Source organism: Trichosurus vulpecula, chromosome 1 (genome assembly GCF_011100635.1).
Source record: "Trichosurus vulpecula isolate mTriVul1 chromosome 1, mTriVul1.pri, whole genome shotgun sequence".
Lineage (NCBI taxonomy): Eukaryota > Metazoa > Chordata > Mammalia > Diprotodontia > Phalangeridae > Trichosurus > Trichosurus vulpecula.
In genome coordinates, this window is record NC_050573.1 from 72,932,167 (window position 1) to 72,959,406 (window position 27,240).

General features: G+C 45.4%; 2 protein-coding genes across 7 annotated transcripts in view; one reads left to right on the forward strand and one right to left on the reverse strand.

The window, feature by feature from the left end:
- LOC118850850 (long-chain-fatty-acid--CoA ligase ACSBG2-like) overlaps positions 1-8,825 on the forward strand; it is a 64,046-nt gene extending 55,221 nt beyond the window's left edge. The window contains exons 10-13 of the mRNA XM_036760498.1: positions 2,587-2,804; positions 4,517-4,656; positions 6,240-6,492; positions 8,755-8,825. Of these exons, the coding sequence (XP_036616393.1) occupies positions 2,587-2,804; positions 4,517-4,656; positions 6,240-6,492; positions 8,755-8,825 (682 nt within the window). The remainder of the gene's footprint in view (positions 1-2,586; positions 2,805-4,516; positions 4,657-6,239; positions 6,493-8,754) is intronic.
- Positions 8,826-11,788: 2,963 nt separating this feature from the next.
- Positions 11,789-27,240, reverse strand: part of MLLT1 (MLLT1 super elongation complex subunit) — a 90,781-nt gene continuing 75,329 nt past the window's right edge. For 4 of the 6 annotated variants that reach the window (XM_036760606.1, XM_036760595.1, XM_036760581.1 and 1 more), the window contains 6 exons: positions 23,413-23,509; positions 20,605-20,713; positions 18,597-18,696; positions 16,579-16,650; positions 15,953-16,024; positions 11,789-15,267 (listed from right to left, as the gene is read on the reverse strand). In XM_036760606.1, the coding sequence (XP_036616501.1) occupies positions 15,139-15,267; positions 15,953-16,024; positions 16,579-16,650; positions 18,597-18,696; positions 20,605-20,713; positions 23,413-23,509 (579 nt within the window). In that variant the 3' untranslated portion in view covers positions 11,789-15,138. The remainder of the gene's footprint in view (positions 15,268-15,952; positions 16,025-16,578; positions 16,651-18,596; positions 18,697-20,604; positions 20,714-23,412; positions 23,510-27,240) is intronic. The other 2 variants (XM_036760599.1, XM_036760588.1) reach the window with 1 other exon arrangement.

Below are 27,240 nucleotides of genomic sequence, written 5' to 3' on the forward strand. Positions count from 1 at the left end.
CAAGACGTACAGAGACAACCCTAATCTTTCTCCCAAGCTCAAGGCCCTTATCACTAACCGACTTGGACATTTTGAGCAGGACATCTCGTAGGCATCTCAAACTCAACACGTCCCCTAAATCCTCCTCTCTTGAGGATTCTACCCCACTCCCCGTCCCTCAGGTTCACCACCTAGGTGCCACCCTCAACTCCTCACTCTTTCTCACTCCCCCATATCCAATCTGTTGCCAAGGCCTTTCAGTCCTACATTTGTAAAATCTCTCGTACATGTTCCCTTCTCTCCTCTGATGCTTGCCACCCCTCTGGTACAGGCCCTCATCACCTAACACCTGGACCACTGCAATAGCCTGCTCGTGGGTCTACCTGCCTTGGATCTCTTCCCCACTCCAGTCCATTCTCCAGTCAGCTGTCAAAGTGATCTTCCTAAAGGGCAGATCTGACCTCCCTTATGCACTCCCATACTCAGTTAACTACAAGGGCTCCGTATTACCTGTAGGTTCACTTATAAAATCTTCTGCTTGGCATTTAAATTTTGCCCCTTCCTACTTTTAAGCCTTATTATATTGCTTCCTTTCCTCTACTCTATGGTCCAGCCAAATTGGCCTTCTTGGTGTCTCTCCTACATGGCCCACTGCTGGACCTTTGTACTGTCCAGCCCACAGGCCTAGAATATATTCCTTCCTTATATCCACCTCTTAGAATTCCTAGTTACCTTCCTTCAAGACTTAAGATCAAATGCTTCCTTCTACATGAAGTGTTTCCTGACTCCCTTAGCTACTGGTGCCCCCTTTCCCCTTCCAAAAATTGCCTTGTATCATTTTTAATATGTTCTGCATGCGCACGTTGTCTTCCTTGATAGAACGTAAGCTCCTTGAGGGCAGGGATTCTTTTACTTTTGTCTTTATCTAATGCAGTGCCCAGCACAGTGTGGGTGCCTGATAAATTCTCGTTGATTGATAGGGTGATTTTTAGGTGAGAGGGGCTTGGACTAGTAAGTTATCTCTGAAATTTCTCCCAGCTCTTGTCATCTATGTTCTCAGGCATCTTTTAGCCCTTAAAGTTTTATGGGAAACCTATAGTGATACCCAATCTCCAAGGTGCTTCCAAGTAATTCCATTCCTGCCTCCAGGCTTCCACGACCAGAACCTTCCCCTCATACCTGGGGAGGCCAACATATGCAGCATTCCATCCTCAGCATCGATGTCTAGGCCTAGAATGCCCTCCTTCAATTTCTGCCTGTCAGAACTCCTTTCCTCGAGGCTCAACACCAACTTAACTGCCGTCTCCTACCTGACACCTGTCCCTATTTTCCTTATAATTTCTTTGTATTTATCTTGTGTATGTTTTGCACTTAATTATCTTGTATGTATATCATTTCCTTCCAGTTAGACTAGATGGGTCCTCTGAGGACCTGAGGAATTCTATGAGGGGCAGAGCAAGCTCTTTGAGGGTTTGGGTAGGGAAAGGGAACAATCATTTATGAAATACTTACTAATGTACCTGGCACTGTGCTAAGCGCTTTGCAAATCATCTTATTTGGTCCTCACAACAACTCTAAGAGGTAGGTAAAACCCCGTTTTACAGTTGAGAAAAATGAGGTAGACTGAGGTTAAGTGACTTGCCCAGGGTCACTAAGATACTAAATGTCTGAGGCTGGATTTGAACTCAGGTCTTCAAGCCCCAGGCCTGGCCTAGCCCTCCATCCAGTGCTGACAGGGATTTTATCTCTGTATCATCCTCAATTCAACAACATGCAAATACTTGCTATATGCAAGGTATTGTGCTGTGGATACAGAGACAAAATCCTTTGAAGGGCTCACTTTCTAGAGAGGTGATAGAATATTTAAGATACACACACGTGAATACAATCTAGTCTAAGGGGGGAGAGACGGCTAACAGCTGTGAAGAAGGTGAAGAAAGGCCTTGTGAAGGTGGTGGGGGCGGGAGACAGAATATCATTGAAGGGTAAGAGTTAGCAGGACGAGTTGACTGGAACAGGGAGTGGAGTGGGTCAATACTGGAAAGGTAGGTGCCAGCATGGTGAGGCGCTTAAAGGCTTGGCCAAAGGGCAATAGGGGAGCCAGGTAAGGTTTCTGAGTAGTGGGGGATGATGACATGATTAGCTGTCTTTTAGGAATATTAATTTGTGTTCAGCTGTGTGAGGGGAAGAGACCCAAAGTAGGAGGCCTAGTGAAGGCGTGTTGAATTTAGTTGAAGGTGCAAACAGGCAAATTTAGGCTCAGTGCAAGGAGAATTATGTTTGTAATGCTTAAAGCTATGCCAAAGGGGAATGGGCTGACCCAGAAGTGTTCCTCCTCACTGGAGGTTTTCTAGCAAAGAAGAGGAGACTTTTAAGTATGGATAGTTCTAGATGGGAGCTCTGAGGACCTGAGGGATTTTATGCTTCTGTGAGGTGGAAGACAAAGGACAGAGACAGGGAGCAAGTTAGGGGCCAAAATCACCTCTCCCCCCAGCATGAGGCTGATGCCCAACTCTAGTTGAATATCATCTGAGGAAAGCCTTCGCAGGTCCATGTGGGTGGTTTGGAAGGAAGGGCCTTTGTTACTGTTGGCCTATCTCTCCTCAGCTGTGGGAAGGCAGTGACGGGTGCTAATACCATGGTTCGGCATCAAGACCAAGAAGGCATGGGCGAATTCTATATCTGGGGCAGGCACCTTTCCATGGGTTACCTGAACAATGAATACAAGACGAAAAAGCTCTTTGACCAAAAAGGTTGGCTGCACACTGGAGACATGGGCATCCTGGATGAACATGGCTTTATCCACATCACTGGCAGGATGGAAGGTAACAGGAAGGGAGACACACTAGCCAGCCTTCCATCCAACAGCATCCTTCTCCCTTACTTAATGACTTTGAATGAATGAAAGAATGAAAGGGAAAGCATTAATTAAGCCCTTAACTAGGTATCAGGCACTCTGCTTAGTGCAGTTAGGGCAGTCTCTGCTCTAAGGGAACTTATATCCTGATATATGGGGGAGTGGTGGCCTGGCTGAGCTGTTTTGGTCCAAGAAGTCTTGGGATGATGGGTAGAGTTACAGGGCAACGGATTGCCCAGGGATGGTAGCATTAACTGGATTACTTTTCCCAAATTAGGGCAGAAGAGTTATCTGGGGGAAGATGGTGGGAATAAGGGAATAAGCATTTGTAAAGTGCCTACTATGTGCTGCGCGCTTTTGCGCTTTAGCAAATGTGATCTCATTTGATCCTCACAACAACCCTGAGAGGTAGGTGCTAGTTCATCTCTGCTTTACAACTGAGGAAAACAGAGGTTAAAGTGACTTGCCCCAGAAGCATCTGAGGTCACATTTGAACTCGGGTCTTCCTGACGCCAGGCCCAGTGCTCTGTCCTCTTTGCCACCGCTTGCCTCTGTCTGAAGCAGCAGCTGGCTATATTCTGGGTTAGACTAGTTACAAACCCCAGACACCCAGGAGCCCAGGCAGGCTCCTGAGGACCAGTTTGAGGTGGACATCAGCTCGCGGGTCATCTCACTCATAGGACCAGAAACTTCAAACTAGAAGGAACCTCTGAGATCATCCAAAGCAAGGACTAGAAGAGTTAAGCAGCTTCTTTCAAGTCCTAGTTAATAAGCAGGAGATCCAGAATTCAAATTCAGGTTTTCCAATCTAAATCCTCAACTATTGCCACTCTCCCTCACCCCAGCATATGACCTGCCAGAGATATTTTTAAATAAAATTTTAAACCTCATTAGCAAGAACATAGGCATTAATCAAGGGAGTAGGGGCCACGAATCCGGCCATCCTTCTCAGGAAGTAAATGCCAGGTGCCAAATGAATGGCTTTGGATCAGCTGGTAATTGTTCATTAAAACTGCAAGCAAATTAATTACGTAATTGAATTTGCCTGCCCTATCCCCCCTCCATGTGGCTTCCTCATGCTGTGGCCCTTTGCAGAAGAATACTTGAAATCTTGTAACATGATTAGTCTAACATTCATTTTACAGAAGGGGAAACTGAGGTCCAAGAGGAGGAAAGAGACTTGCCAAGGTCAAACTGAGTTGTTGGCAGAACCAGGGCTAGGGCTCAAAGTCTCACTTCTTGCTCAGAATGTTCCTTCACAGGACTGTGAAAAGATCATGACGATTCACATTTGCAAAGCACATGATGGTCTATGGAATACTTTTCCCTCCTCACCCTGTGTGAAAAGTATTGCTCCAAGAGCAGCATTCTTTCTACTACTCTACAATGCCTCCAGGATATTAATGACAAAATGGACGTGAAAGTACTTTACAAATGGGGAGCTTTGTAAAATGGGAATTGCTCTGTAAACTGTAAAGGGCTCTATAAAATGTGGGTTGCTCTGTAAACGGTAAGTGTTCTGTAAACTGTCAAGTGGTCTGTATAATGAATTGCTTTGTAGATTGTAAAACACTGGGGGAATATCAATTATTTCTATTTTGAGGAATGTAATTGCTTTGTTGACAAAATATAACATTCCCTTATGTTCTAAAAGGTTTCTTCTTTTTTGTACTGTTTCAGAAGTCATCATTACCAATCAAGGGGAAAAAATCTTTCCTGTCCCAATGGAGAATATGTTGAAGGAGAATATTCCCATTATCCGCCATGCTATGATCGTGGGAAACCAAGCCAAGTTCCTGAGTGTATTGCTGACACTAAAGGTCTTTTGCTTTTATTAATTGGGTAGGGGGGTAGGGGTGGTGGTGATACTTCAATGGGGTCACAATATACCTAAAATCCATGGTCAGCCAAAGCAATGGCACCCATTCCTATACTCTGCCACCTAAGTGTCCTGCCCAGAGGTTCTGACCCCTAAATGTGAACTTGCTGTTCACGAAACAGGGTGGAAACTTGTGGCACTCAAGTTATCAGTCAGCATTCAGTGACTACCTGTATCGTGCGGAGGGTTCAGGGGCTACAAAGATATGTAGGCTCAGTCCATGCTCTCAGGTGGCTTACGTTCTATGTAGCCTGGGAGACCAGATAAACACCAAAAGAAGGAATCCCTCCCTAGCTGTCTTCAAAGCACAGTTCAAATAGCTCCTCGTACCCCAGGCCTTTCCCCGACCACTAAGGCTTCTATTTGCCAGTGCCCCTCCTCAAAATTACGTGCTTTGTCTTTACTGTATTTACTTATATCACCTGCAAGGGGCCACATTGGGCAGTGGGTAAAAAGGCCAGCATTGGAGTGAGGATGGCTTCTGTTAGTGGCCACTGGCCCTCTCTGACACATGCTGGCTGTGTGATCCTGGGCTGTTTACTTAGTGTACCAGTGCCCCAAGCAACTATCTTAAGAGTGATGATCTGAATTTGGTAAAGGCATTTTCTTTACTGGGAGTTCACCTATACTAATGAAACCACTGGTCTGGTCCATGTATTTATACAGGGTGTCCCAAAAGTCTTAGTTCAGATTTTGTAGGTTTTTTTTTTTTTGATTTTTTAATGGCTTGCAACAACCATGAGGCTTTTGGCACACCGTGTGTGTGTGTGTGTGTGTGTGTGTGTACACGTACATATTATTACATATAATTTACATATATATTATACATATACATATATTACATATACATATATATATATACACATATTATTTTCTTTTGATAGAATAATTTCTTGAGGGTAGGGACTGTTTTTGTCTATCACCAGAGAACCAGGGCAGTACCTGGCATGTTGGACACAAGACACTCCATCTCCTAACTCCAGGCATTTCCACTAGCTGTCTCCCATGTCTGTCTCCCTCGTTTCCTTCTCCGGGCTTCCCTGACTTCCTTTGGCTAAGACCCCACCTTCTCCAGGAAGCCTTTCCCAACACCCTCAAGGCTAATGATTTTTCTCTGCTACATCTCTCCAGTATTCTGTTGACAGCTTGTTTGTACCTAGTCATTTGCATGTTATCTCCCCGATTCGACAATGCCTCATTGAGAGCAAGGATTGTCTTTTATCCTTGTACGCCCAGAATCTAGGTGGCACATAGTAGGCACTTAATAAATGCTTGCTGACTGACAAGTTCGCTAAGCACCAGGGAAACAACGTAGGCAGTGAGTCCAATAGGAGCGATTCTTGGGGAGCAGTTTCTTTTGGCGGGGGGACTAGCTGGTTATTTTGACCCATCTCCAGACAGAGGAGTCCTTGGCTTTGGGGCAAATCTTTTGAATCACATCCAGGGTGAGAGATGGGGGCATGTCATGGGTGGTGGGGGCGGGGAGCATTCACCGCCAGTGAGTCTGGGTGATTTCTCCCACAGTGTGAGTTCGATGTGGACTCAGGTGAGCCTCGTAGCATGCTGACGGAAGAAGCCATCAATTTTTGCCGAAAGAACAATAGTAAGTCTGTCCAAGTGACAGACATCACGGATAACCAAGACCCCATCATTGACGCAATAATACAGAGAGGCATTGATGCAATCAACGAACAAACTGACTCTGACTCTCACAAGATCCTCAGATGGAAAGTCTTAGAGAAGGACTTCTCAGTTATGGGTGGAGAGCTAGGTAGGTGGGGCTACTGACCTTCATCCGGAAACCCTGAGTGGGGAACTTTATAATCTTGGAATATCAGAGAAACTAAGGATATAAACTGTCAGGGCCAAGTGGGTCCTTAGAACATAAGACTCTTGGAGCCAGAAGGGCCCATAGGGATCTCAAATTCAACTCTTCCACCCCCCCAACCTCTTTACAATTCTGGGGGAAACTGAGGCCAGGATGGAGGAAAACTGACAGTATGTTCAACAAATCACCATCAGCGAGTTTCTGACTCCTGACCTCCCAGGCTCTTCTGGGTAAAGTCTGAGCAGCTTGATTCTTAAAGTGTAATCTGCATTATTGATATTTTCTCCATCAACTTAAGTCTAGATAACCAACAAAACAAATCAGTCTCTGATTTGCAGTGTTTGAGATTCCCAACATGTACATGCTCCCATTGAAAATTTCACTGTGGGAGCTGGCTCTAGCACCTCCACCCCTGGTCCTCCGTCTACATTGCTTTTTACTTAGTAATGCTGGGGGTCTAGGCCCCATAAAATCCTCAACAGATGCGCCCTGAACACTAGCTGCCTGGAGTGTTTAGTCCAATCCCTTCTTTTTATAAATGAACAAATTGAGGCCCAGAGTTGGAATGACTTTGTCTGTGGTCCCACAGTAAGTGACAGAGCCAAGATTCAAATATAGGTCCTCTGGACTAGGGGAAGGTGCAAATGAGCCTGGCATGTAGGGGGTGAACATGATAAGAGACCCATTTGGTCAGAGCTCAGGGTTAAGATAGGTGAATGGGAGACAAAGATAGTGATATAAAGAGAGAGGGATGATGGAAAGACGAATGGCTTGAAGTCAGAGGACCCAGGTTCAAATCCTGCCACTGTCACTTATCATTTGTATGATGTTGGGCAAGTCACTTAAATTATCTGGGCCTCTGTTTCATCAAAGGGGAAATGAGGGGGAGCCCTTTTCAGCTCTAGGTCTATGACTATGAATACAACTCAACATAATTATGTAGGTTTAGTCTCTGTTTATTTCGGTCCTTTAAAGTCTTACCTGGTACTATGTTCAAATAATGGGATGTAGTTGAGAGAGCCCTGGGCTAGGAACCAGCACCCCCTGGCCGGAGTCCTGCATGCCACGGAGCAAGTCCCACTCCCTGGGGGTGGGTAACACTTGTATTGCCTTCCCTCCCAGTGTGCTCGGAGGAGAGAGAACTTTGTAGACTGGAGGGCACTCCAGTGACTCAAGCTATGATCCTTCTGAAAGCTTTTCAAACACTGGCAGAACAAGAATAACAAACAAGCCAGTTTTCAGCGTCTCTGCAATCTCATCAGTGAGTCTTCATAAACGTGGGCAGATCTGACTCAGAGCAGTGTGGGTAGTTCCCTCTCCCGGTGTGGCTCTCAACATCTCTCCATGCCTTCTTAGCTCTTGGAATGTTTGTCCACATCCTAGCAGACAGCTCCCATGGTGGATCTGCCCCCTGTGCTGGGGTTTTCTGTGGTATTAGTGAGGTATGTAGGCAGCCCATCTCTCAATCTCCATCAGCCCTGCCTCCCTTTTGGTTCATAAGTATTTTCGCTGATGCTACTTCCCGTATACAGGTGTCCTTGGTAACAAGCTGTAGCCTGCTTATATTGCCCAGGTGTCTTTTCACTCTTCTTGGGTCTCCTTGCAGGTGTGATTCTTCTGACATCCTAGTGTCCCAGGATTCAGTTAGATTTCACAATTAGAAGAACAGTAGTAGCAGCAGGCCATACTTCTTTGGTCCGCTTAAGTTTACAAAACGGTGAGGAAGGTAATGCAAGAATTATTATCCCCATTTTGTTTTAGAAAAACCAAATTTTAAAGAGATAGCAAGAGCCCTGGATTTGGAATCTTGGCTCTGATATCTGTCAGCTGTGTGACAGGGACTATCCCTCCCCCACTCTGCATCTGTTTCCTCTTCCACAAAACAAGGGGCTTGGATTGGGTCTCCAAGAGCCCTTCCAGCTCCAAATTCTCTGAGGGGAAACCATGTGCCCAAGATTACTCAGATGCCAGAGCTGGAATTCAAATGTAGGTCTTCTGATTCCAATTCCTGTGACTCTTTCCCCAAAGCTGGCTCCTCATCTAGGAATATGATCTGTCTTTGTCTCTCTCTCTCTTAGACCCAGAAGCTTTAGAGGGAAAACCATAAGGGACTTTCATCTTTTCCTTTTCTGTCCTTAACAATCCAGCACCCAGGCTGGAAGAACCTCTGCCTTGATGAGATCTGCTCATTGTTCTTCTCTCCCTCAGGTCCAACCTCGAAGCTGAGACGGGCGTATGTCACCAGAATGTACCAAACAATGATCTCCAGTTTCTATATCTAGTTCTCTCTGTGGTCTGGGTGTCCAGGTTGCCACTGCCCATGGAAGGCTCCCTTCTTTTTTACCACTCGAATGTGACTCCACGAAGAACTTGATGATCCTGAATTTGACAGTTTATTCTCCTCTTGGGGAACAGGTTTTAAAATAAAAATACACCTTCCTCAGGAGATCAAGGAAGCCTCTGTCCTGGTTTGACCCAGCCCAGGGTGGCATTATTTGGTCTCCATTACCAAAAAAATGGTGAGTCATTGATACCTTGATAGTTCAAAGGAACTCTGATATCCACGTGGGACCTCCCTCCACCAGGACAGGTTCAAGTGGCCCCATTCTGTGCAATTCTGGTGTATGCCTTTCTATAAATTCTCCTGAGAGGATCTGCCCCACTATACTGCACACTTTTCTCTGGGGCTTCTGATATTTTGGGGATCCCAGTGTCTGTTAGCTTCTCTCATTACATGTCTGGACCGCCTCCTTTTCATCATACCTGCCACTTTTTTATGATTTTGGTGAAAAGATTTTTTCCTGACCCCCTGTATTTACCTGCTGATCCACCTCATAGATGCAAGACAATATATGAAAGTAATGAACAAAAACCAGAGTGAATGTTAACCTGTTTATTACCCCCATGAGCAGACTTTAAAGTGTGGACACTGAAGTCATGAATTTGGGATGTTGACAAACCTGAATGACATCTGAATTTTCTTTGTTGCTTTTTTGCTACCCTCAGCTCTGGGAATAAGCAGATTTTAAAGTCTCATAAACCATAGCCTCAGTTCATGAGAGCAGATGCCCATCTCTACACATTTCAATTATAAATGAGTCTATCATGCTCCCAAATTGTAAAATTACACAAACCCAGAACCCCAGAGGTCTTCCAGCCTAACCCATACTTGAATGAGATCCCCTCCACAACTGCCAACAAATGGTCAACCCCAAATGAAGACTGCCAGTGAGGGCAAGCCCAGGAACACTTCTTTTTAGGAAGTTGTTCCTTAATCTGTAAAGCCAAGATCTGCCTTCTTGCAAATTCAAATCACTGTGATACATTGCTGGACAGTATTTACACTGACAAAATTATGCATCTGTGAAGTTTAAGATACTTCCTGCATGTAAAACATGATTTTAATACCTTAACCCAAAGGACCCCCATGAATCAGCTGTCTGGGGCTTTTCCCTGAGCTGGCATTTCCAAAAAAAAGAAAGTGGGGGGGGGATCCAAAGGGGTAGACTATGAGGTAATGGATAAGGACTCAAAACATTAATAACTGACCACAGCACTCTTCTGCTCAAGGTCTGAGACTGGTGAGTTCAGTTTCTTCCAAAGCAGATAAAATTCTCTTAACCTTTATCTCACTACCTTTTCCTTGGGGCCAGATCGGCTTATCCAGGGGATTTTAACAGGGTCAGAAGACAGGTAGGTCAGGAGAACTCTATAGACACAGAACACCTGAATCTCCCCCAAACACCTGTTGAAAGTTTCTCATGCCGTGTGGATGAGATGGAGGCTTTTGAGATAGATGAGACTACAGCTAAGTGCATTTAGAAAGTGATGGAATGCCTAGGCCCCAAGAACAGAATCTACAGTTGAAAGGAGTACCCACACTAACAAAATCCTAGATTTTTTAAAGTAAAGTCATGGGCTATCAAGGAAGAACCTTATGTCAGTATTATACTCAGGTGAAGGTAGAGGAGGTCCATCGGGTCCTTATGGAATCAAGTGCTCCCAAGGTTGGAAGGAGCTGGACTAGCAAACTATAGCAATACACTTACTGAACGCCCTCAATGCTTACCAACCACCTTTTTCCCCCTCAATTTATGGATAGCGACCATATGGATGGACACAGACCATGAAGTTATAGAGACAGATCATTTTGCTTGAATGTAGGGGAAAAAAGGTAGTGAAGTCTTCAAGCAGAAGCCAGGTGACAACTTGCTGGGCAGCTTCCCGAAAGGACCACCCCACTGGGCAGGGAATTGGAGTAGATGCCTTCTGAGAGCTCTCCTCACTTGTGTTCTGTGCCTTTGGCCCGACTCTTTCATGGTGCCGACCTTCCCAACTCCTCTTATTATAGTGCTTCTGCTCTTCCTTGTAGTCTGCTCCCACATTCTCCAAGGAGTCTCTTTTTAAAGATTGTGGGGTAAGGCGAAGCAAGCTTGGCTCTTTCCCTCCAAGTGAAGGTCAGTCTCATGAGCTAAGGGGAGGCCAAACTCTTCCTGCTTCTTGTCCTCACTGATGATTCTGACACCAGTCACCCAAGACACTTCCCCGGGTCCCCCCCCAACGCCTCTTTGTTTTTCTCAGAGCTCCTTTGCTGTCTCCTTCAGCCTCAAGTTTTCCATGACAGCAGCTTTCAGTGTTAATGACCTCTTTAGAGAGAGGATTCTCTAGTTTAGCCTTCTGTGTTTGAGCACAACAGAAATCAAATCCCTGGAAATGAAGTCCGACTGACCTAAAGCCCTGAGACCAAAAGAGTCACAGGAGATAAAGTGCCCTTAGGAATGGGCCAGGCCGGGCTGGGGTTAACAGCATTAACTTACATTTTAAACTCACAGCACTCAGGTTTCCCAAGCATCTTCCTTACAACCACTTTATGAAGCAGCTAGGGGGCACTGCACATCTTCCATGTGATGAAGCTGAGGCCTGGGGATGTGAAGTGACTTGTCTGAAGTCACATGGCTGGTACAGAAAGTAGACCAGTCCTGTTCAGGGCACTGCCTATCTGTATGTCCTAGCCCTTTAAATAGAGCCCCAAGGAAGGCCAGCCCCATCCCATCTGTAATGATTTAAAGGGTTCAGGAGCCTGGGAGCTTCAGTTCTACAATCATGATGCTACGAAAGCTGCTCCCACAGGGACGGGCCGGTTTCTTTTGTAAACCACTGAAACTGCTCCTTATGGGGAATCTCCACCAGACTGACGACGAACCAGAATATTAAAAAAAAAAAACAACAAAAAAAGCTGTCAGTCTACAGACTTTTTCCATCTTACTTTATTTCACTGTTTTCTATAAAACTCCTCTGGAATTTCACAATTTAACAAAAATGTTTAAAATCCAGGACAGAAACAATCCTGTAACTTATTACAAACATGATTCTCCTCATTTCTTTGATCCAGGAGTCTGTCTCCAGCCAGAAGAACATATTAATTAGTTCAGTGCCAGAGATGTTCTGTTAAAAACCCTCCTGTGATAGAAGGTATTGAATACCTTTGCTTTCGGCATTTTTTGTTCATTCAAAGACACAGCAGAATACAAGGAATTAACACTCAGTTTGAGGCGTATGTACTTACATACTGTTTGTAAGGAGTGCAAAGGCAAGTCCCTCTCTCCTACTCAAGTCTGGCAGAGTCCTCGCCGGTAGGGGGCGGGGCCCACAGTAGGTACGGTGTGTGTGGGGGATGCTCCGGAAACACTTCCAGGGCTTCTGTAGAAACATGAGTGCACAGGGAGGCCCCCACAGCCTGCTGACATCCAAAGGGACACCTGACAAACCTTAACAAGCACAGGGACTTTTTTTTTTTCCTTAGGGGGTAGGGGTGGGGTAAGGGAAAAGAATCCAGGACATTATCCAGCAGAGTAAGTCAGAACAATCTGGCAGGCATTCCCTTGGCAAGAACAAAGGGACTGAGGGCTGGGTCCCTGCCCTCACCTCCCTCATTCCTTGTGTCCAAGCCTCCTGGAGGGAAGCCAACCTTCTGACTAACCAGTGCTTAAGGAATCTGCTCCTGATTCAGGGAATAAACACAGGCTGGGGTCAACGGCCCTCGAACCCCCAAAGGGCCCTTAAAAAAAATCCTGAAGCCACAGATATCTCAGGACTGTGGCAGTTACAAGGTTGCCACTGGCAACTCAGCTGTTGGCTACGACTGGGCTTCCTGCCTGCATATTTCAGGCCAGCTTATTTTGTCTACTTTTGGGGAAGGCCAAGCTTCAAGGCAACTGCCAATTAGGGGAATGCTAGGAAATCTGCCTCTCAGACATGTCTGCCATGAGTGTGGAGTACAGGAAACATGGTTTGTGTACTTTCTAGTACTCCAAAGATATGGCTGTCACCACCAGTCAGGGCAGAGTGGGGGTAGGAGATGAGAAGCTTCTCTTTTGAGGTCTGATGCACAGAATCGGTGGTTGTGGGGGGTGATCAGATAGTGAAAAGCACCCATTATAATTTTCCTTGGGGGCCTCAAATGATGGGACTTTTCCACTGAAAGTTGCCATCTGGAAGTGCCAAAGGCCACCAAGGAAGGAGAGACTTGAGTGCTGCCCCAAGGGGGCTCCCCAGAGCTAAGACTTGTTTCGGGAAGTCCTATCCCCAGTTCAACTGGCTGACAGTGAGGACATGGCTGCAACTGGATGGAGTGAGGTAAGTGGGGAGAGTGGTATCTTAGGTGCCACTGCAGGAAGGGCACCACTACGTGGCCCAAATACTCTGTGTCATCTCCCCAGCCATTCCCAGTACATAAATTCTAATGCTCTCACAGTTCAAACACAAGTGCAAGGACTGGCGTAGGGCAGGGTGGGGTTTGTTCCATAGCAAGAAGGAAGGAGGTGTGCATGCTTTCAGGAGAGCTGGGCCAGGGGGCTAATGCTGAGTTGGTAGGGAGATCTGTTGTTCTTATGGGGCTTCTATCTAATCTCGTGCCAGAGGCAGGGGAAGAACTGACCTGGCCAGATCTTGGCATTAAAAGAAACAAATGGGGGTGAGGCAGGGGTGGGGGAGGGAATGAGGGAAGGTGGTACACAATGGGACCCTAGTGAACAGGAAGTGGATCCAGGTGGCCCCACGCTAACATGCTCATTATCTATCACCACAGAATAAACAGCTGCGCCAGAGCTGACAGACAAACGGGAGGGCACGGAGAGGGAGGAAACCAGGATGGGGTAGAAGACAAGAGTCCGGCTACCAAGAGCCCAAGTGTTACCTGGAGCAGAGGGGAAAGCGCTGAGAAGTGCCCCAACCAGCCTGGGGCTTGGTCTGATCCAATCTTTTGCGTTTCTCCCACCTTATTTGGCAAAAGCTCCATTTTCAAAGTTCAGAGAGTACTAAACAAAAGGGAAGAAGAGCTGGATCCAGGAGACAGCTTTAAACCAGCTGTATCCTGCTACTGAATACAGTCAGTGCTCAGAAACCACTGCTAGTTTCACTAGGCAGGCATGTGTGTGCTTGGGTGTCAGAAGGCTCCGCTCCCTCCCTCAGGCAGAAACCACTGCTCCTTAGTGTTCACTGGGGATGAGCCGAGAGGCCTTAAACATGGCCCGAGTGGGTCGGCATCCACACCCCAACGTTCCCTTGTTCTGGTTTCCTTGCGCAGAGCCAAAAAGCTGGTACGGGAAGGGGTCTGGAGGAGTGAGGCAGTGGTGACAGGAAGAAGCGGCCTGGACAACATCGTCCATTCTGGCCAAAGCAGTCTCACCCTGACTTCTGCATATGGCAATGAATCCAACCCTTCCCATGTAATTCCAAAAATCCTTTTCCATTTTTAGAGTCAAACCTCAGTAACTGCCTTCCTCCTCCCATGTGCCAATGCAATTCAGAACAAGGACCAGGACACACATCCTGAAATCGGAAGCCCGACTCGGCGCTCATACATACATACATACATATATAGAATATATAGAGAATATATACAGCATACAGAGGCTTGGAATCCTAGGACAGTTAAAGCAGACTGGAAGGAGGGAGGCTCAGAGCTCGGCCACCCTGCTCACGGCTGAGACACTAGGCCTCCTTGCCATAGAGCCAGACTGATGCCTTCCCAAGACCTGGGTGGGAATTGTACTTGTACCAAACTGTTCAGGGAGGGGAAAATAGGGCAGGCCCAAAGGATGGGGGAGGGAATCAGGGTTTCTATTCCACAGGAGCCGACCCAGACGGCTCAGGAAGTCCCAACTGTCAAACCATGGGCCCCCAACATGAACAACCCTCCCAGAGCTGGGAAAAGGCAGCTGCTGCTTTGGGGGCCAGTTGTGAGGTGAGGTGAAGAAACCGTTTGCTCTGGCGCCAGTCAAGTTCTTCCTGTCTCAAGAGAGACCTGATGTGTTTCTTGACACAAAAGCAGTTTTCAAAGTCAAACCGAATACGCTGACTCTCTGTGGGGGAGGGATGCTCGGCTCCTCTTGCTCTGCTCAGACCTGTGCCCAGGTCTCTTCCCATAGCTAAGGGGAGAGGCCTGTTGAGCTGTGCGTTCAGAGAGCATGGCTGTTCGCTAAGGCAGTGCTGCGGGTGAATTGAGAGAGTAAGGTCTACTTGTGGGGACTGGTTTCCTGGTACTGGGAGACTGGCCTGATGGTTTCCCAAGGCGCCCGTCGTCTGGACCCAGTGTCATGTGGCCCCGGCCTCGAGGTAACTCTGCAGCTTGCGGACGGTGGTCTCATCCAGAGAGAAAAGGTCAAAGTCAAAGGTGGTGTTGGTGACATTAAAGTGTCCCGTCTCCTCGATGAGGTTGACAATCTAAAAGACAGGAGGTAGAGGAGCTTACTTGGGGAAAGCTTCATGGAGGAAGGCCATAAGAGGACATCTGTTCTCCAGAGGCATCACCAAGAGAACCAGGAGGGAGGCATGAGACAGGGAGTGAATGGGTAACCAGGCTTAATGTTAAGAGCCATTGGGGCTAGGTGAGAAGACAGCCTGGCCACTCATATCTAGCCCAAGAACCCAAGGACACTGGTCTTGTCCCCACATCCAAGCACATAAGTTAGGAATACCATGCAGCCAAGGGCAACCCAGGTATGGGGTCATCTTTGGTTCCTAGTTTGGGAATGTGAAGAAATCCTTGTTGACAAGGGCTTCCCCACACTAAATTCCAGTTCTTCAGGTGCCTCTGGGGAAGGTTAGGCCCTGTAGTAGTGTACTCCGTAACTGTCACAAAACCTACCCTCTGCACACGTACCTGAGGAGCCAACGTGTGCTGCATAAAGCTAGCCCTCAGGGGACCACTAGAGTTGCCCTACACCTCTAGGGCAGAGGAGGGCCCAAGCCGCCTGCCTCCTTATGTGTCATCCCAGGATCCAATAGTCACTCACAGGAACACTGTCTGCCTCTTCTTGATGGCCAGACTCTGGTCCTGCAGGTGAAGTCTCACTGTGCCTAAGGGATCTGGACCAAAGGGACCATAGAGAAAGGTAATGACCGATACCTGCTGCAGCACATTGCGTTCACGGAGGGCCATGAGCCGCCGGTGAAGCTCCACCAACTCATCTGTGTAGGCCTGCAGTGGAAGGTTTGAGTGAACTCAGGCACTTACCCAGGCTACCTCCCCTTCTACCCCACAGCTGACCCCCCTACTCCTTCCTTCTGTGAGATGGCTGAGGGGCAGAAGGGATGAAACTAAGGGGAAATTATCTGTAGGACTGTCCCAAGGGAGGAAGGTAACTTAGGGTTCCTGACTCACAATTGGGTATTTCAGGCACATAGAATCATTAAATAGCCCAGGAGGAGTAGCTTCAGAGTACAGACACCCAAAGGTTCTAGTAACTATATCTTCCCTTTTGGAAATCTGCTCCAGGGCCAGGAATCTGTGACAGTGAATAGGTCAGCTCCACCAGTGACTGCCAGTGAAAGAAAGTGAGGAAGCCAGAAGATCCTGGCCCTAAGACTAACCTCATCTGGGATAGACATTTAAAGCCCAGGGAAGTAGAAGGAAAGCTGTAACACCGAAATTTTTCTGCCACCTTTATGGTCTTTAGACAGGAGATGTCTCTGACCTCTGACTGGTCCTTTTCATGACATTTTCCATGTGACCCAGCCCCAATCCCAGTTCACCTTGTCGTATGTTCCCTTCTTTAGAATTTTTTCTGGTTTGCTGCAAGATTCTGGACTCTTCCTTCCAGATGCCTAGAGGATTTAAAAAAGAAAATTTCAGCCTGATTAAAAGTTTCAAGTAATATATCCAGAGGTTGGAGAATGTCTTAACACACTGTAGTGTGTTAAGTAATGCACTACTGGTTTTTTTTGGGGGGGGGGAGCGGAGAGGAGGCAATTGGGGTTAAGTGACTTGCCTAGGGTCACACAGCTAGCAAGGAAGGGTCTGAGGTTGTATTTGAATTCAGGTCCTCCTGACTCCAGGGTCACTATTAATGTTAATGCACTAATATGACACATGTGAAAGCTACAAAGAAATACTGGGAAGACTGCTGCAGAACGAATCCAGCACCACTAGGGCACTAACTAAAGCTATGTAGACATAATGTTAATCAGTGCCCTTAGTCTCCCTTACTCAAGTCTGTCCCCACTTCAATTGATCCTCCCCATAGTTACTAAAGTGACTTTCTTAAAGCAAAGGTCTGATGAGGTCCCTCTGTACTCCCCCTTCCCCATGTACCCCATGGGTCCCTACTGAAACTCTAGGATCAAATACAGGTATTCTTAAAGTCTTAGTGCAATTTTAAGCTTCAATCTTACTCAGCAGTAGAGAGAATTCTTTGGCATTTGGAACTCTCTTCAGTCCCCTCTCCCTCCCGCCTTTTCTTCCAGTCTTCTTTAGTCAGCCAGACTGGACTGTCTCCCAGCTCTGGGTTTTGGTGCTGGCTGTAGGCCATGTCTGGGATCCTTGCCCTCCTCCTCCTCCTCCTCATTTCTTCCTCTGAGAGCCCTTGGCTTCTGACCACCCTCAGCTCAGACCACTTTGGCAGGAGGCCTTTTACTTTGAAGGTTCCTGTAACCATTCTGGAGGCACATATTTATGCCCACTTTGTGTGCCTCATTAGACTGGAAGTTCCTTCAGGGTACAGTTACTGTTACTGCCCAGGGCAGAGTCCACAAAAGACTGCCAACTGCCTCATCTTTCCCACTGTTTCTATCACTGCAGCCTAAAATGGCATTGCCTTTTTTGAACCCTTCATCCTTGGGACTCAAATGGAGCTTGGAGTCCAGTAAAATCTTTTTTCTAATAAACTGAGGGCTGGTCAATGCCTCCCCAATTCTTGGAATCACAATATTTCCTAAGAAAAAATTTTGGTAAAGTATTTCTCAAAGAAGTCAAATTCCTTTACCTCATTACCCCCAGGCAAATGAAGTCCATTAAACTGTGACTAAACTCCCCACTAGGGACAGCCCTGGGATTTTGCTGCCGAGGGGCTCTAGTGCAATGCCAGGGTACCAGAAGAATAAATCCACTCTGAAGGGAGCAGAACCAGGAGATCATTATACAGGATTACAGACACAGCATCTGTAAGGACTAACTTTGATAGACTTAGCTCCTCTCAACGATGCAAGGTTCAAAGACAGCTCCAAAAAGACCCATGAGAGAAAAAGCTATGTACACCCAGAGAAAGAATTATGGAGTCTGAATGCAGATTGAGGTAAACTATTTGCTCTCTCTTTTTTTCTTCTTTTTTGGTTTTGTTTCTTCTTTCTCATGATTCATTCCATTTGGCTATAATTCTCCTTTACAACTGGACTATTATGTAAATGAGTTCAATGTGAAGGTATATGTAGAACCTACATTGGATTACATGCTGCCTGGGGTGGGGGAGGGGGGGGGAGAGGGAGAGAGAGAAAATTTGGAACCCGAAAACTTGTGGAACTGAGTGTTGTAAACTAAAAATAAAAAAATAAATTTATAATTTAAAAAAAATTAAAAAAAGAATAAATCTACTCTGATGACAAGCTCATCTTGGTCCTTAGGACTTAACTGCCTAGAGACATCTTAGTAAGATTTCCTAATGAGCTATCATAGACCTTTTTCCAAGGAATGGATGTAAAGGGCAGGGCTGAACAGGTGAAGAGTTCAGCACTATGTGCCTCCCTGCTCTTCCCTCTTTCCTTTCCTCCCCAAATACCTTGCTGTTGGCTGGAGGCAGTTTCTGAGCAGGAGGGGGCTCTCGACTGGGCAGGCAAGAGTCTGCACTGTTGTCACTATCAGTGTCACTGAAACTCAACCTGGAAATGAGAGAGGAGAGTAGGTTCAGGTAAGCAGTCTATTTGCAGGCTCTTGTACCCTGGGCAGTGCTCCGGAGTGATCCACATGACATTGTTCCAAAGGGGTAGGTCACTGCTCTGCTGAGGCCTCTGCGAACAACTGTTGGCTCAGTCCTTCTAGTGAGATCCCTTCACATCCAGATGGGCAGAAGGTCTGAGAGTTACCAGACCGGGGAAATGGAATTCTTCCCAACTCTCAGGGCCCACAGTAATTCTATAAACTGGTAGGTCACAGTGTCTGTACCACAAAGTACAGAATGACCTGCTGGACCTCTACTCTCCCCTCATGGGAGGAAACAAACCAGAAATCTAGAGTGCCCTTCAGTTGTTTCTCTACATGGAATGTCCTTCCTTCTCTTCACCTGTTGAATTCTTACTCGTTCTTTAAAGGCTGAATAAAATGCCTCTTCCATCATGATGCCTTTCTTGATTTGTTCTGGTAGCTGATAATTCTGCTCCTCAGAAGTCTGTGTGTTCTCAGACCTATCTAATGCACTAATTATGCAACACTGTATATTATAATTATCTGTGTTTCCATCTTATCCTTCCTCCCTAAAGGTCATGAAATTAGGGACTTGCAGTTACTTTTGGTCTTTCCCTGGTTTCTACTACAGGATTCTGCAGGTAGTAGGTACTTCATCTATATTAGTTCTTGCTGGGGAAGGAGGGCAGGGTCCAAAAGGGACTTTGCAATCCAGAGTGTTTCTGCAGACTTCTTGACCGAGGTCACAAAAGTGGAGTGAGCTAGCCTACATACAGCTGAGCTAAGTCAAACCAAGCCAGAAAGTCACTTCCACCCAAAGCTTCCAGGGGTCAGCTTAGAGACCAAAACCAACATCAGACTAAAGTGGTTGCTGTCTGTCAAGTGAGCATGTGTAAACAGACAAGCAAATCACCGATGTCAAGGAACACATAAGGAGCCTGGCAGCATGGAGCCAGGATGTTGTTGGCTCATAGTAAAGAGATATGGGCAGGGTGTTGTAGTTCTTGACCAGTCTGAGCAGTGTTCAAAAATAACCTCAGAGAGAGCTCAGTTGCCTGTCCTCAATACAGAGATATCAGACTGAGAGACTGGGAATTTGTTCCCTGACTACTTAGGATCAAAGCGCTCGGAGGGATATTACAGATCATTAAGTCATTTAAGAAATTAGGAAACTAAGGTCCAAAGAACGAGCGGGCACAGTAAGTAGCAGAGGCAACATTCAAACTCAAGTCCTTTGATTCCAAAATCCAGGGCTCTTTTTCTGGATTATCTAGCCATCTTCTCCAAGGGCAGATTATAAGGGTCAGGGAGAAATCACTTGCAAATGCTTTGTGCTTTGAAATTTAAGAAGGTCTATCTCCTGAATCTTGGGGGCCTAAAACCTACTCCAGGGATAGAGCTCTCTAATCCTGGCTCTGGTCTCCACAAAAGATGTTGGATGCACATCTTACTTCTGATTAAGAGAACCAAGAACTCTGAGTCCTAGCACTGCAACTGATTCACTGAGTGAACACGGATAAGCCCACCCCTTGCCCTCAACCCCGCCATCATTCAGTTTCCTGTCTAGGAAATAAGACAGGTGACCTCCAAAGTTTCTCTTGGCTCAGCAGCTGGGTTCTAAGATTCCTTCCAGCTCAAACATTCTATGCTACATGATATCTTCAAGCTCTGATGTTCTATGTCCCCAAGTCCCTTCCAACCATAACATTTTATGTTCTAAGTTCCTTCCTAGCTTCAGTATTTTATCTTTTAAGGTCCCTCCCAAACATAATATGACTTGCAGTAATTGCGAGGCCAAAGGGAAAGATACTCCACTGATGCCTGCAGGCTGATTCTAACTCTAGATTGTAGACAGGAAGAGGACAGTTTTGGAATTCGTTTATCACCTGGAATCTCTGCCTGGATTCGTTTTGACAGCTGCCTCCTCACCAGAAGAGGAATCGTCTTCATCTGATTCCTCTGATTGCAGGTCTTCCACCATAGAACGCAGGGGGCCTGAGTTTTCAGGGGGAGGTGGAAAAAGAGAATATTGAATACACCAGCCTTAACAGAAATCACTATCACCTAGAGTCAAGAACTGGAAAGCATCTTTGACCGTGCAACAGATGTTCAATAGCCCACAAAAAATCCCACTACCAAATAGCTTTACCCAGACAGGCAGGGTCTCATCATATTAGAAAAGGAGATCAGAGGAAACCAAATAGACTCTCACATTCTTTTTTTACTGCTTGACAGTTTGATAAAAGATGAATATATTTGGTTCCCATAAGCTCATTTTGAAACTCAGGGCTCCTCAACTCCAGGCCCACTCAAAGTTTCTGGGTCTAGTCAGAGCCCAGGCCCATGAGGACACACTATCCCTACAGTTTGGAAGGATAATAAGAAAGCATTCCTCTTAGCTGATGTGTACCATGAGGTTGAGAGAAATGGCAAGCATCCCCTCCCCCAAACTAGGGAGAACAGATAGCAATGCATCTCCTAACCTGTCCTGCAGTGCTCTTTGGGGCAACTTCCTTACTCTGACGGCAAATGGCATGTCACTCTCTTGGTTCAGGTCACTATTTACATCTCCACTGAGTGATCACATCCACTCCAAGTCAAGCATCATCTCTGTTGAGAGGCAAACAGCTCCCCATTCCTGCACTTGGTTTATATTCTTATTCCCATAGCAACAAAGGGACATAAAGCCCTCATTTCACATGGTCATATGGTCCTGTTTCAGTCTACCAAATAAGAGGGTTGGCTTACATGGTCTCTAAGGTTCCATCCATCTCAAATATTCTATCTCTTGGTATCTCCCCAACCTCAGATTGAAAGCAACATATAAAAAGCAAATCTATCAGGATTCTTAACCTAATAACTACTTAACAACATAAGTGATGGAATTACAAATGGAACCCTGAAAGCCAGGGAAGAGAAATTCTCAGGCAAACATGTAAGAAAGAGGAGCTTCTCTAATCAGGTCTGACATATCCTGCCTAGAGAGTCAGTCAAGAGGCTGATCAGAGAAACCTTAAAATGAATGGAACTCTAAACTACTGTGGACTTCCTCGTAATGACATAAAAAGGCCTGGCAATCAAGAAGTGGGGGCATGTCAGGAAGGCAACACCCCATGTGGACCCCATGCCACAGGTTCCTCATTACACACGTGTTTATCTTGAGGGAATATTCTAGGCAACCTGTCACTTTTTGAACACACTCTCTAGGAACTTTGTTCAAAGCTTTGGCTTTGCCATGGGTTATAAAGACCTCTCTCTCCACATAGGAGGTCTGCTAGAACATTATTATTATTTTTAAATATTTTATTTTCCCCAAATTACATGTAAAAACCAATTTTTAGCATTCTTCTTTTTAAAGTTTTAAGTTCCAAATTCTAACCTTCTTTCCCCCTCCCCTCCTCCTTGAGGCAATAAGCAATCTGATAAAGGTTATATATGTGCAATCATGTAAAACATATTTCCATTAGTCATTTTGTGGAAGAAAATAAGAAATTTTCAACTAGCACCTTATAACAAAAAACTCCATTTCCTTGTGATCGGAATTTAGTGAGCTTTGAGGGAAGGCAGAATCGTCAGAAAATAAATGACAATTCTACATGTCAGCATTATTATGTAAATGTCTTGAGAAAAGTGAACATTTCCCCCCAAATCACCAAACCATTTAAATTAAAATCTAGATTATTTCATGCTTGAATTACTGGTGTTTGTTGACAATAGTTTAGGCAAGCAAGTAAGCAAATGGCTAGATAGCAGGCTTGGGCTGAAAACTGAGAGGCCCAAGGAAGACAATTTAGTCCTGGTGGCTCAATGGTAGGGACATGTAGCAGAGCTGACCGTGGACAATAAAGGAGCCACCCCACCACTCTAGTCAGCTAACAACGAAATGGTACTGACAAAGAAACAGGATTCAGGCTCCCATCTGGCACCTGACCCAGTCACAACCAGAAGCATCAATTCAACAGGCCTCCATGCATGAGTGCTACTTCAGTCCAGCCTGGAGAAAGACACCTGTCCACCACCCTGACTTCACCTTACTGTTCTTGGAAAGAACATAAAATACAAAGTCATCACACGTTTTTAAGTGATTGGCTATACCTACGGTCACCTCCAGACTAGTGCTTTGGGAGATCCCCTCTTGCAAAGTTCTGTTTGCAAAGTTTAATGTGGACACATCACACACAGTACAATAAATCTGTTGGCAGTTTAGTCACTGGGGCTTGGCCTTCCTTCTTGAAACTTTACCCACCACTTAGATATATCTAGTACAGTAAAAACACTCCCCCAAAACCTTATGGTTTTGGTGATGAATTTCCTTAGTGGGGGTATTTTTTGCCTTTGAACACTGAATAATTCTTTGTATTTGCCTGGAGAGCTTTAGTTCATTCAAAGAGAACAGCTATTTTAAAACACATACACAGAATGAGAGCTGAACCATTTGAGCAATGTGCAAGGATGTACCTTTCACATGTAATACTCTGGTAGTTAACTTTGTAAGATTACTTTCTGAACAACATTTGTTTGAGTATCAACACACAGCTCTCTCCTGTTCTTTCCCATCTGGCCCTCTGCTGTGGCCAGGATGGGAACAAAAGGTTTCCTCAAGCTCTAGGCACAATAAGTAAATTTTGGACTTCAAAAACTCTTAAAAAACCATTCATACTCATGTCTACTGATACTCCTTCCTTGTAACAGACCTTGACTGTGGTTCTGAGATGGCTCAAAATCCGAATCTGAACTGGAATCCGAACTGGAGCTGGAGTTGGAAGGGCTGGACTGGACAGACTTCACCCCCCATAAAAAGGAAAAAAAAAAGGAAAAAGAATCTTAATCTTTCAATCCACAGCACAACAAGGAGACAATTGGAGTACATCTAATAGCACAGGCATTTGGGCAAGATTGCATCACATTTTATGTAGCTGACCTAGTCCCTGCAGGGTTAAAAAAAAACCTAGAGACCTATGCTCCCCAGAAAGAATGGCAACCTGCACTCCTATCCCACCCTTCTGAAAGCAAGCAACCAAAGCACTCTGACATTACTTTCCTCAGCTGAGAAATCTCTATCTTATGAGCTTTGGAGCAGTGTGAATCTCGATGCAACAGACTCAGCCTTGGCAAACTGCTGGATCCTGAGCAAAAGCACTTCCCCATTCTGAGTCAGTTTACCAAATCAGAAAACCACTTATGAAGTTTCTGTGACATACATGCATAGCACCATGATGGACAGACACTGGGAGACAAGGTTACAAAAAGATGCTGATACATGACCCGGGAATAACTTCTCTCAGCCTCAGTCCTCATCTGAAAAATGGAGGTAATAACTGCACTCGCATCACAAGACAGCTGTATCAAGTGAGGTAAAGTAAATCAAGGGTTTTGTGAATCTTAAAATGATATGTAAATGTGAGTTTTTATTAAGACACAGGCCCTGCTATCAAGAAGCTTATAGAATATACCACCTACACGAAGGCAGAATGTGATCTAGGAAAGACAAAGTGTTGTTAGGAGATATTTGAGGAGAGACCGAGACTGCTTTTAGCTTTTCAGTTGCCTCAGAGCCACAATTAACGAATGATCTGTAAGATCACAGATTTAGAGCTAGAAGGGATCTTAGAACTGAGATAGCCCAAGCCCCTTCATCTAGAGATGAAGAAAGTGAAGTGACTTGCCCCAGGTGATAGAGAGAATACAACAGAGTTGGGATCTGAACCTAGCCCTGGAGCTTCAGACCTAGTGCTTTTTCCAGGAGAGGGTGACAACTGAGCTGGGGCTTGAAGGATTTCAACAGGAAGAGGTGAGAGCAAGGAGACCATTCCCAGGCGTGGTGAATAACACATGCAAAGCTATATAGATTGGTAAGAGTGATATGGGAAGTAGGACCAGGGAATGACCGGTTTGGTTGGAATGTGGAATATGCAAAAAGCGTGGCTTCCATAAGCCCAGTCACTAGGACCCATACTGCACTTTCTTCTGCCAACTGTGGCAAAGGCTTTAGCAATGGATGCCAAGTCTACTAATCTGGACACACACTTGACAACCAAGTGATGTCCATGTATCAAACAACTGACATCTAATGGGGCCTGAGGCTCTGCCTAGAGGTAGGCCTGGGGCACATGTCTCTCCCACTAAAGCCCACAGTGCTCATGACCTTCCTTGACCTATAGGGGACATACACTGGCATTCACATTTCATTATTCACTATCTTATAATGGCACTATTTTCTATCAGTGAAAATAGCATTTTATCCCAGTCAAGAACGTGACTATAGTTTTTAAATGCTAATGACCACCAGATGTCAGTAAGCATCTTTCAGAGCCATTCTTCCAAGAGTAAATTCTGGGCCCTCAAGCAAGAATATAACGAAAGGTTCCATTCCCCTTAGTAAACAGAAAAGCAGGATGAGAATCTTCAGGTACAAGGAACCTCCTTCAACTCAGTATGTCCACCCATAGTGAAGTTTCATGATGTTTAAGGACTTCAAACAGAGGTACATCATAAGCTATCACAAGGTGGCAGAATAAAATCTGAATAACGAATTATCAACTAGTGTTGACTCAGCAGCTACCTCCAGATCTTGAGCACAAAGGCCCTGGAGAGGGACCTGCTTAGCGTCTACTCTGTGTGGTCACTCAAAGGCTGCTGACAGTGGCTGAACAGTAACATCTACTAGTTCTTTCATAACCTAAAAAGTAGCTCATCTGAGCCAGATAACCAGCATTCATCAAGGGGTTCTGTCCTATCATGGGGATCAACTGCCTATTGGCTTTATCCTACACATTCCCGCCCAAAGATCCTTCTTGGCAGAGAAAACATGCAAGGAAGCTGCATTCTTACCATCATCCCATTCTCCCTCTGAGGCAGTCCTTTCACAGAGATGCTGCATCATAGCCTCGAAGACCAATTAGTCCAACTCCACAACTTTAAAGATGAGCACCTGAGGCTCAGAAATGTTAAGTAATCTGCCCAGGATCACACAGCTAGTGTCATGGGGAGCATCTGAACCCAGGTCTTCCTGACTCTTGCACTGCACTGCCATCCACACCTTAGTAAAGGTATTGATGAGGCTTCAATAAAATACCAAAGGGGCCCACTACACAAAAAAAGATTAGGAACCTCTATACTAGAAGGTTCCCATTCCACTTCTTCCACGCAATATCTACATAAAGCAATAATTCTTTTCAATTTGGAAAAGGAAATCTCCAGGAGAGGTCCTTTTATCCCCAACAGAATCCTTACGAAGAAAACAGCAACTGGAGTTTGGCTGGCAGCCAAATATAACTGAGCCAGTTCTAGCCCGAGACCCCACCAAATCTACATGGTAAAAAGGAATAAAAAGGGGTTTAAGTTCAGACGTGGAGACACCAGGAGCCATTCAAGAAGCAGCTTTACAACTCTATCCCACCTTGCTTAGAAGAAGATCCACTGATGGCCTTGCAAAGCCTGGGGTGGTCCCCATCGGGCTCTAAGTCAGACCACACATTCAGCCCTCTCCAATGCTGCCTGCCAGGACAAGCTCTGTAAGCTGTTTCGCTGTAAGCCAAGGCACTACAGGCAATGCTCCCCAAGGCCCCACCATACATCTTCATTACCACGGCCAAAAGTACCAACTTGGTACCCAATTGTGGCACACTGTGTACTGGGCAGTGAAAGGTCAATATACAATATAAAGTCATATGGCTATTTTTGCTCCCCCTCACCAGACCTTATCCTAATGAGCACCAATTCTTTCAAAACAGTTAACCTGGGATGCTGTATGCTTAGTCCAACTTGCATGCCAACTACTCAACATTTGGCAGGCCTCTCTTTGAAAGGAAATTTGGTACCTGTGAGTAATGCTTTTAAACAACCTCTATGCTGGCAAAATCTTTGCCCTTTAAAGATGAATTTGATTCTTGGAAATGTTTAAGAGTCACAAAGAACCAAGGATGGTGAAGAAGGCAGATGATGATGCATTCATTCATTCACTAAATGGCTACAACAGGTAAAGAGATTAGAAAGATGAAATGGGCAGAATTAAGACTTTGGAGACCTGGAGTCTAGTTCTGCTCTGCTGCTCATTTATCAATGTGAACTTGGACAATTCACTTCTTCTCGGAGCCTCAATTTCCTCATGTAAAAAATAAGGAGGTAATCACATCTTCCTCACCTACATTTTGTGAAAATCCATTGGGGAAATGTATGTGAAAACCATCCGGACCCTACAGAATACTATAATGAAAGGTTTATCAGCATCATCAAGGTAGACAATACTGTTTGGTCATAAAAAAGGTAGGCAATAGTAACTGTGAAAAATTGCAAGTGATTTAAAGGACGATGGGGAGACTCTGGTTAGTGTAAGGAGGATGCAATACGTTATCAATGTAGCTACTTGCATGCACAAAGTAGTTCAGGGAATGGATGAATACATACATTTTGATGATACAAAATCTAACGTATAATTGGGAAGAGGAAGTAAGTATTGTAGCAAGAATGAAGTTACAGTAGTGTCCAGTAAATGTCAAAAGACAGAAAAAGGAGGCCTCTGT